The following is an 11598-nucleotide window of genomic DNA, read 5'->3' as shown; positions in this document are numbered from 1 at the left end:
TAAAAAATGTGTGTTGTTAGTTATTCAGAATTATTGAAAATTATCGGAAATAATTTGTAACAAATAATAAAATATTTATTTTTTTATATCGGTGCAACTTAACTCTAACATCATGTGCTCCACGTTCAATTTCAATACTCTCTCCGGCCCATAGAAATTTATATATTACGGGAATTGGTCCATTATTGGTCACCCTCAATGTTTCTTTGGCGGTAGAACCCAAAATACTATTAATAATCAAATTTTTGGAATGTAATGTAATATTCGGGAAATTTACTGCACCTTTGCATTGAATTTTGTTCTAAAATTAGTTAGAAAACATTTTTGCATTGCTTTAATTAATTTTGCAATAAACATTTTTCAATACCTTAGTAGGATGCTCTTCATATTCAAACCAGAGCACACCGCTATAATTTTGCGAATAAGGATAATTAGGTTTTATATTTGGTGAAAATTTTACCGGAATTATCGTGGAAGTTTTGTCTATCAAAACAATTTTCTTTTCACGTACAAACTTTTTCTTATTGTTCATCAAATAAAAGGGAGGGTCAATATACAATAAAACATTTAAATTCATTCCTGATTGATTTGTCACCATTAGTTTATCTAAAAATTAGAAACATTAGTATTATTTTATTCAGTATAAAAAAATTGCAAATATTTAAATTATATAAAAATCCTAATTGTTTATTACGCAATAAACTTTGACGCCAAGTATCTCATGAATGCCCTTTAGAATATTATATTGCACAACTTTTCCGGATAGTTTACATTGCTGAAATAGTTTCGAACATATTAATATAATTTCCTCTACCTATCTGTTGCAACTTTTCTCCCTCGGGACATATATCAATACAAAACGTTAATTCTCTCTTGTTGAATGCAATCCGTGGCTCCATAAAAGTGGCTTTAAATGTAGAAGTTCCTATCAATTTTTGCTTTCGTTGTCCGGAAATTTGCTCAAATATATACCAATCTTCCGTCAAGATTTCATTTCTTTATTGTAAACACAGAAACATTTTTAAATAATATTATTAAAAAATTTCGAAAGAAATTAAAAAGAAAAACATTATAAAAATCATTAAAAAAAATTCTTTTTTTTAATAACATGATATATTATTAAATATTGTTAAATATTTTAATTACATATGAAAATGGTTAATTTTAAAATAGTTAGTAAAATGTACAATTCTAATTAATATAATATTGATTATTAATATAATAAACACAAGTGGAATGTGATATAACTCAACAAGATAAATTGCTATAACTTCTTAAAAAATACTGCGCGCTGGTTTTGTGCAACCGATGCGTTATTACCAATCATACTAAATTATAGTTATTTATGATAAAGTATAGGGTATGAGTATATAGATATAATAGAGAACTTCAATAATCGGTCAAAGTTAGATGTTATAAATACAATAATGTATATTCTTAATTAAAAATTAATTATCTCAGATGTAACTGTGCACCGAAATGGGATATGAAATATACCCATATATAATCCATGTCGATTTTTCAACTGGTTCAGAGGGTTATTATTGTGAAGCATAAAAATTTAACCCAAACTTACATATTCCAACATATTTTGCATTGAACTACATTAAAACCATTAGCTGGAATTTCTACGGTGGACGGTTCAATTTGAAACTTCCTGTTGCAAAACAAAGTTTTTAATATCCTAACTATAAAGTAGAAAAAGCTTAAAATAAAAATGTAAGTAGAAATTATGCAATTACTTTGGCCAGGTTTGACTTTTTTGAATACGAACTTCTGGATCGTTTGACCATATTATTTGACAATGACGCGTGCCAAAATTTTTTATAATTACTGGCAGACTTAAATTTTGATGGCTATTAAAATTAAATAAATTAAAAATATATAAATAATTTAAAAATAATTTTTATTTTATCTTTGTTATAAAAATGAGTTAAAGTTCTTTCAATATTTTGATTTACCTAAACAGAAAACCCATATCAAATATTGGAAATATCTGCGGCTCAAAAACGATGCTACAACCGATTCCAGTCGCAATTACATTAATGGAAAATGACCGACTGTTGATGACATGCACGATTATATTATCAGTGTATTTATCAATATCGCGCAAAAATAGTTTGACTTTAATCTCCTCAGAGTCATTCGGTCTAACTTCACCAAAGGTTGGTTCAATGACCCATGATGACTTTTTCTTAGGCTAAAAATATAAGATAATTTCTATAATATGTTTATATACTTTATACATTCTATAAATTTATTATTCACTTATTTGGAAAGTACTTACTGATGTTAATTTAAATTGCGCTGGTATTGGTGAGTCGTTAATTATGTTAAAATTCATAATTTTATCTTGAAGTACTTGTATCTCTCCAAAATTGAGACAAATAGGTTGTACAGATACTACTGGTCCTCGGCCATTACAAATAATCACACAAGACATAACTGGAGCCTGTTCACCCATTGTCAGCATACTGACAACAAAAAATTAAAACAATAAAAGTTTTTTATAAGAAATTATATTTTACATAAAATAATATTCGAAACTTCCACAAAGAATTTCTATAAATATCCAATTAAAAAAATTTCAGAATTTTTTTTTCTTTAATAATTAAATTATTTTAACTTTTTCAAAAGATTATTAAGTTAATTATTATACTTTAATGTTGTCGTCTGTCTGCCTAAATTTTTTGTAATAATCGTGATATCAATTGTCTTCGATTGTCGTGCTTTTAGAAAACCTTGATAGGATGATAATGAATATACAATAAACATATTCTCGGATATCTGGAAAACGATATTAATGCAGTTAGCTTAGAATAGCTATAGGTGTTATTTTAAATACTTAATATATTTCTGAATTATATTTACGAAACGATAAGCATAAATTTATCTTTTAAAATTAATTTAACAATTACCGTCTGCGGTACTATATAAAAATATCCATCTAAATCAGAGTCATTTTCTACATTGATAGAACGAGAATACGGAAAGTTGATGAAAGAAAATCGAATGTTAATTTCCATGGGCTTGATCGATAGAGAAGGAATAGCACCACAAAATGAGAGCGGTAGTATTATGGGATTCGAATCTGAATCCCACATATCGACTCGCATATTTGTCCGTCCAGTTCGAACCACGTTTGCTATATACGATACCTGTATTTTTTAATAAAAAAAATATTAAGTATTTAATAATAAAAAGATATCAAGTGTTTATTTATTATAAAGATATAATTTCACTTTTTAAAGTTGTTAAACATTTTTTACTTATTTAATAATTAAAAACAATTTTTAAGTAATTATATATAGAGATTAAAAACTGGTTTTATATCATACGTGATATTCGTATTAGAAGATACAAATTAGCATTTTGCAAACAATCTGAAGGCATCATTTAATTTACTTTTAATTTAAGCGAACTATGTGCCTGCACTACCCCTGTCTGTGGAATAACCGTAAACTCGCGAGGATTAGTCGGAAAACTTGGTTTTACTTTAGATGTAGCGAACTCTTCGTAAGTCAAAGGTGTCTGATCACCATCCTCCATTATAGTTACACTGAACGTGACGGGTACCACAGATAAATTATAAAGACTTACTTCTTGTGTTTGGATAAATCCTACAAATACATATACAAAGTTTTCTTAATTGAATTGCATTCATTATTCTAGTCAATATACCTAAAGCAGTTTCGTCAAAATCAAGGGTATGCTTATCGAAATGTAACGTTGGACATATTACACATCCCCTACAAATAAATTTGATAACATATTATAATATTGTGCTGCATAATATTAATTAGACGGCAGAGAATTAATAAATATATAAATTTAAAAAAAATAGTGTTTAAAATCTTTCCAATAATAAGAATAAAATTAATATATTTTTATAAATAAATCTAATATTCGATTATTACACAAATCTACAATAATTTAAAAAATTGTACATTTTTTATAATAGCGATTGTTTAAATTTTATTAATTACTTGATATATAAGGATAATACTTCTAAACTCTCTTTAATGACGAAGTCGATTCGCTCTATAAAGTCTCCTTTCCGATTTGAAGAAAATGATAAATTAAATGATTTATATTGGTCCGGTTTTAACGTTCGAGCATTTGGAGTAATACTAATAGTGCCACCAAAATCTGTCGGTCTTTCTTTATAAATCAACGTACCATAAATGTGCCCATGATTTGCTGCTACAATCTATACAATACAATTAATTATTATATATCAGTAAATAAAATATACGTTTCAATTCTTCAATTCAGGTCTTTATCAACGCAAATTCCAAGTTAATAACTCCCAACAAATTAGTTCGTTCTTCTTTATCCAAATGCCAAATTAGCTATGTAATGAATAGTCCAATAATTATAAAAATTTTGACGCAATGCATATGACTTTGGTTTTACTTTATGAAAGTTTTATATTATTATTGTATAATGTAATAATTTTGATAATTTGGAATATTGGAATTTGCGTTAATTATGTAATTTCGATTTATATTTTATATTAATAAGGACGAATTGAAGGGTTGAAACGTATATTTTATTTGTTTTGTTACATTCACACGAAAAATAAAGAATTTTTGTGCATTCGAATAGCTGATGTAAGCTCTGATGGGCTTTTTTACATTTTTCATTGATAGATTCTTTCGAATCTTATTATATATATTTGTTTAATTATTATATGTCTTAGAAAGATGGAAAAAATGAAATGATGTATACAAAAAGACGTCGTAAAAATTGAGTGAAACTGCGACATAAGAGTTTTCCATAAATTTTTATACAATTTTTATATGCAGATGAATTTACTGGGTTACCTCATAGTTGTGCACGGAGCATAGGAAGATACTGCTAAGATCGATAGTGATCACATTGAGATGTAAAACTGGTCCCTTGCCAGTTCCGTGAAGGCTACCAACGGGACGCAAAATTAGCTAGAAAATTCCGAGACAAAAGGAAGTTTCTAAAGATAACATTATACTAGCTTTTTTGTAACCTCAGGGGTATTCTGTCTTCACGACCCATGACTTCAAGATAAGCGACGCTCGATATCTCGCCTACTTCCATGGCTTGAAAAATCACTGTGATATCTGCGGAAGATTGTGGCCAAATTTCGCCTTCCTGAAAGTATATATATATATAATTTTAAAATAATATTTCTGATATACATTTTTAATGGTATAATAAGAGCAATGAGTAAATTAAAACCAATAAAATTAAGCAACTATAATTGAAATATATAACGTTATTATTAAAAGCTGCAAGAGCTGCTAACAAGGGAATCTCGCGAAATGTTACATTCTGATTTTAATAAAACTTTGTGTATTTGTAGCTTATATAAAGAAATGCTGAATTTAGAAAATATCAATTGCGGCCAAAAAATAGTTTGAAGAGGTGAAATCTCAAAAATTGTTTTATAGAAAAATTTTATTACAAAATAACCTCTATTCATTTACATCAATAATATTTTTAATGAACGATTTTTTTCAAATTAAAAAAATTTTTATTATTTTTCAAAAATATTATTGATGTGGATGAACAGAGATAATTTTATTGTAAAACTTTTATATAAAACATTTTTTGATATCTTTCATAGTTTTCAAAATATAATGGAAAAAGTTGAATTCCATTTAACACAAAAGGGATTTCACCCCTTCAAACCGTTTTTTTGGCCGCAACTGATATTTTCTAAATTCATCTCTTTATGTAAGCTACAAATACACAAAGTTTTATTAAAATCAGAATTTAACACTTCGCGAAGTTCTCTTGTAAGTTAAGGATCACACCTCAGGCATAAGAAGAAAGGATGTATGATTGTAGCGGAAATCTTCATTCGTTAACGAAGCAATCTCGTCTGTATAAATTCGTTGGCAAACAAGCTCGTGAATATCTGGCAGGCAAATATTGTAATGAACAAGATTGACACGACGTACTATTTCGACTCTATGCACCAGTTGAAATAGGTTTTTATACCTGCCATAAAAAGCCGAGAAATCACTAAAATGGATAAAAATAAAAATTTTTAACTTGAGAAATAATTGTTTTTGCATACTCTTCTTTACGTTGTACATCGGTTTCATTGTCTTTAAAACGCATCCATTGGAATTTTACGATATAGTCGCTTCTATTGTGTATCGTTAGAACTTTACTTCTAGATAAGCCTAAATAAGTGTCTTCCATTCTGATACTACGTCTGTCAATTCGAATCGTGCAATTTATTGCTGAACTCCGTAACATTAAACAGAGCTTTTCTCCTGTAATTTATATATTTTGAATTTATTGTGTACAAATGTTTATTGTTAATTATATAAATTTATGTTATAAAGTTAACTGTTGTATTAATTTAGGAATAGAGAAGAGAATAGAAGAGAGAGGGGGGAAAGAGAGAGAGAGAGAGGAAGAGAATTTTATAGGATGTTTTTACACCCTAATTAAAATTACTATTATTAACAATTAACATATTATACATATATTAGTGATTGTTCGATTTATTAATATTTGAGAACAATATAAATATAATGGATTTATAATAATCACAATTTTCTGAAAAAAGTAAGTAGAAACCAAACAAATATTATGGAATAAATATGTTATTGTGACAGTATTTCTACAAAAATAAATATTTTATAATAAAATAAATATAATGCTCTTTTACTGCAGGTTTTTGATAGAATTGCATATTTAAAGGTTTGTAAAGAACAGTTAAAAAAGAAAAAAATGGTTAAAGTATCTATATCAAGGACTCGGACCGAAAGATTTTTTTCGATTCGATTCCGATTCCGGTTTAATAAAATATCAAATAAATGTTCTAGTTTCAGTTTTGGTTTTTTTTTACCAGTAAAGTAAACCGAAACTGTAAAAATTACGGTTTTTTAACGATTTTTTTTCAATTTTACTTACTCTCTTTATCTTATTTATTCTTTAAATTTATTCTATTAAGAAGATGGAAAAGAAGGGAGAGAAGAAAGAGAAAAAGAGAGAGCGTGTCCACTCGTTCAATCTAGAGTGCCTAATCGAAGAGAAGCGTCAACTGATCATGTGACTCTGAATAAAAATTACGTAAACATTATTTTTCTTAGTCCTTTCTTATAACTTATTTGATTCTTATGGATAGATCTTACTATAACATAAAGTCTACATATGTATTCTTGAATTTCATAACTTAGAATAAATTCTTGCAACATGTTGATGAGGAAGATCTAAATGAAAGAAATACTAGCATTTTAAACAAAGTTTACATTAAATATGTCTCGCAATCCAGCCAGATTTCTTACATCATATGAGATGTTGGAGGTATTTATTCTGTTAAGAGAACTGATGATGGTAATACTAGATTAAACATTGATGATTTGGACGAAAGAACGGTTAGAACAAAGATTAAGAACAAGGATAAAAATAAAAAATTAAGAACTGAAAAAGGAACCGAAAAAAAAGACCATAAAATTTTACCAGTTCGGTTATACGGTTTTGGTATTATAAACTTTACAAAATTTGGATACGGTTTCAGTTTCGGTTCACTAAAAAAAAAGAGGCCCGAAGCAGTTTTCGATTCCAATTTCGGTTCAGTTCTGGTTCTTGTTATATACACAACATTTTATAATTAACATTTTTTTTGCCGCTGAGATGTAAAAATATCCCGGCTGTGACTATTCCCGGATGTAATACATAATAATAAAGTTAGTTTTATTTAATACCTGATTCATAATTAAGTAAAACATTTGCTTCAAAATCGCCAGATTTTTTAGATAAAAAATTAGCAGTGAGTTGCATCATTTTTTCTTCCTCCAATATGCCTTTTGCCGGTTCAATTGAGAAACACGAACTAATACAATAAAAATTACTATATATAGATCTCAAATTGCTTTGGCGTAGTTGTCTAATATTAAAAAAAAAATGTTTTTCTAAAAATATTTTAGCAACATACGTGGATTATATTTAAAGTATCATATAAAAAATATAAATTTTTTATTTGGAAATATAATAGTTTAGTAAATTTTAGTTCATCTTTTTTACTGAATATAACATTACCTTTCTGAGCAAAAATTAAAGGTCGCTGGTGCATCTCCTATATTGCGTACCAGAATAGTTTTCGAAGAGGGAATTTTCACCGCAGTAGCTGGTATTTCGATCTGATCAGGAATGTCTAGAATAGGTCTCAAACCGATAGCTAGAATAATATCAATATAGTTTGCATTACTCCGTGTTACGTGATCATACATAATTATAATATAATTTCCTTCCTCACCGATTACTGGTATCATGAAGACCTCGATATCACTGATAAACTTGATACGATATTCGTAATCCCGTTTCTCTGATGGGCTGAACCTGACGTTATAAATTTGAACGAGTCCTGGCGCTATCATAGTACTGTAATTTGATCCATGATATTCCACGGAAAAGAAAGGATCGGGGTCGCGCGAAAGCTTCAGGGACCGTGACATCTTTGATGCAATATTTAGAAAATGGAATCGAGGTTAAGCTCGTGAATATTATATAACAATTGTGAAGAGAGTTAGGGTAACAGAATCTGACACGTTAGTTAAATATTAACAAGATATATGATTAGAATAGAAAAGATTTACTTTTGTCAAGTTTTGAATTGTAAGCGTCATATTGTACAAATTGCCAGGAACAAATCGTTGAAAAAGAACAATACTAGGCGAAACTTTAAAGCAGTGACTTCCGCAATTGTAATACAAAGATCGTACGTTTATATTGCGACCTGGTTTCAGCAAATAATTGATTCTTTCTTGAGTACACATCAACATCTGTTTGATGTATTCCGATGGAGTCATACTACACTGCAAAAATATTAATGAAATTAATAAAAGTTGCAAACGTAAAACACTGTTACTATTTTATTTCAAATATTAAACTATATAAACTAACTTCCATCTGATCGCGTGACTTGCCAATTATAGCCGCAAATATTTGCACAGAATTATGTATGATTGGGTAATATATGACTAAATCTTTTTCTTTGTCGTCCATTTTTCACAACTACAATTCTATGGAAATGATGTTTACATTACTTTACAAAAGAATATAGACTTTTTTTTACTAGAGTCACTGACTTTAATTAAAATGATATTTTTTAGCTGATACATACGCATTCATAGCATAGCATTAATATTCAAACTGAAAGTAGTTAAATATACTATTTTTTTATATCTAAATTTAAAAAAAAATGAAAGATCGATTTTAGACTCTAAAATCGATTTTTTATTTTAGGGTACGGTCAATGCGATGCTACACAAATGCTTTAAAACAATTTTTGATTGGTTAATTTGTAAAATTTTTTTTCTAATTGGTCAATCGAACGCTTTAAAGCATTTATAGTGAGACTTTGACCGCAGCCTTAGTATGATAGACTTAAGGCCATGGCACACAGAAAACTTAAGACAGTAAGACGTAAACAGTAAAAAATTCAACATGTTGGATTGTCTACTGCAATTGGTCAATTCACTTACTGCTTACGTTTTACTGAAAAACTTAAGCATAAAGGCCCGATTACACTAACATTACTTTGACTTTATGCAAAGTTTAAAAATCTCTCTTTTTTTTTTAAAGCTGATAAAGAGACAGAAAGGAAGAGAGTTTAATTAGAGTAAAGGGTTCCGCACAATAAAAGGAAACTGGGGAACAGGGAACTGAGAACAGAAAATAAGAATTTCTACCCATCAGAAACTGTGTATTCTACAATACATGATTTATAATCCAGCAGGAAAATAAGCATCGTGTGCCGCAGGCTTTAAGTCTAAGTCTACAATTTTACTTTAAGAAGCTCTAAGCTGTAAATTTGTAAGATTGACCAATCATAGTCGATTATTCTTCTCACATTCGATTGCGATTGATCAATTTCTTACGGCTTAAGACTTCAAGCTTAATTAATAATTTATTACAGAAAGTCTATTAATTCCGTCACACCAATGAAATTGTAATTAATTTTGTAAATTTCAAGACATGTAAATCGAAGCGCGTATATGTATAAACTTTTCGTATAATTCATGGTGTATTTACACCATGGATTATACACCATGGTATAATCTACCTGAAAAGTAGTTACTTTTAATATTGAAAGCGGAGATGTAATGAAATAATCCAATTACATTAAAAACATCTTATTATTTTCTTGTAATTATTAAAATTGCTTTCATTACGTGGAATATTTGATTAAACAAAAATCATACAATAGGACCGTAATAACGAAAGAATAGAATAAAATGCACAATTTCTCTAAGTAATCTGGATTCTTTATTTTAATTTCTTTGATGGAAAAAGAAATATTTGTTCATAATATAAGTATAACTATATCTTCGGACTCAACTACAAACATTGCACGGATCCAGTGCAACGAGGGAAGATAGTCGATGTAAGATTATGAGACGAAGAATGGGGAACTTGTTGGAATCCTGATAGATCATGAGGATTGGAACAACCACCATTCTGGTTATGTGGGTTTCCTCGATTTATCGATGAACAGCCATAATACGGCAAGCGAACACTGACATTGCATGCATTGCCATTTAAACATCGTGACATGCAACGATGAGATGGACGGAGTGACGACGTACATGACATTCTCTCTTCGCAACAAGGATCAAGAAAGGTTCCTTTTGAGTAGCACATTCCCGGACAAGGTCCTCGAGGACATCCTAGAGGAGGGCAACTCATGTTGCACACCTCGGGCTCGGGCTTCCTAGCGAACAGAAAATAGAGAATATTCCGTTTTCTTTAATGTATTGAAGACTTCATTTGATCCGATATTCTATTTTGTGAATCTGTAAGTGCAGTAGCCACATCATTTAGAAATTACAGATATATGTGTATATTACTTACAAACTTTCTATTTTACATATAATATTATACATTTCATCCATATAATTTCGTTTATGCTTGCACCTATCCATGTCTAGTAAATTACTTATTAAAGTTTGTTATAATATTATTACCAGTAAATTTAGTTCATGTGCCAAAGCTTGGAAGATTGATATGGATTGATATTAATGACAGATTTTTTTCTCTCTGCAATGTTTAATCGATTTTGTATTATATTACTTACTTCAAATGATATTAGAAGTTAAATTAAAAGAAAAATGTTAATTATTTCTCTCTAATGCTCATAAAGAAAATTTTTGGATTTTATTACAATTTACAATATTATATTATAACATTACTAATATCTATTATCGTATCAGATTGAATAGAACTTGATATATTTTTACAAATTTATTTATTACACCTTTAAAAAGTTATACATTTTTTGTCAGTATTCCATATTTGAAATATACGCAACGCAATATCAAAGAATAAAATTCTCATAAAAATGTACATATAATATAAATAAAAATAGAAAAATAAAACTTTAAAGTTATAACATATATTCGCACATTGACGAAAAAAAAATGTTGCACTCTCCTTTCATCGTACAACGAATTTATCATGTTAGTCACACATAAATAATGTTCTTTTTTTGAAATAATTTAAATATACAAATAAGATTAAATCAATTATAAATCTATACATTTAATTTTTGCGTTAGATTTTATCAAGTGATTTTGCGTATCTATTATTTAATCTAGTCAA

The 11598-nt window shown here is 28.5% G+C and overlaps 1 protein-coding gene across 1 annotated transcript; it reads right to left on the bottom strand.

The window, feature by feature from the left end:
* Nucleotides 1–2260: 2260 nt before the first annotated feature.
* LOC108753904 (hydrocephalus-inducing protein-like) lies at nt 2261–11032 on the bottom strand. The gene is made up of 16 exons (XM_018495884.1): nt 10852–11032; nt 10400–10711; nt 8595–8808; nt 8255–8453; nt 8038–8176; nt 7704–7831; nt 6062–6263; nt 5796–5982; nt 5006–5130; nt 4827–4920; nt 3987–4210; nt 3682–3749; nt 3406–3620; nt 2919–3158; nt 2660–2787; nt 2261–2474 (listed from the first exon to the last, which is right to left on the bottom strand). Exons 1-16 carry the CDS (start codon nt 10920–10922, stop codon nt 2261–2263), a joined length of 2760 nt encoding a protein of 919 aa, XP_018351386.1. The 5' UTR covers nt 10923–11032.
* Between the last annotated feature and the right edge of the window lie 566 nt (nt 11033–11598).

This window comes from Trachymyrmex septentrionalis, unplaced genomic scaffold (genome assembly GCF_001594115.1).
Source record: "Trachymyrmex septentrionalis isolate Tsep2-gDNA-1 unplaced genomic scaffold, Tsep1.0 scaffold115, whole genome shotgun sequence".
Classification (NCBI taxonomy): Eukaryota; Metazoa; Arthropoda; class Insecta; order Hymenoptera; family Formicidae; genus Trachymyrmex; species Trachymyrmex septentrionalis.
The sequence above is the reverse complement of the archived record's forward strand: the minus strand, read 5'-3'. Positions and strand labels throughout refer to the sequence as shown.

Bases quoted from the DNA above. Each gene is read 5' to 3' on its own strand.
- LOC108753904 (XM_018495884.1), bottom strand. From the start codon at position 10,922: ATGGATAGGTGCAAGCATAAACGAAATTATATGGATGAAATGTATAAT. The intron at 10,712-10,851 runs GTAAGTAATATA...TCTGTTCGCTAG, and splicing joins ATATGTAAAATAGAAAGTTT to GAAGCCCGAGCCCGAGGTGT. The intron at 8,809-10,399 runs GTCTCATAATCT...TTTGCAGTGTAG, and splicing joins CAACAAGTTCCCCATTCTTC to TATGACTCCATCGGAATACA.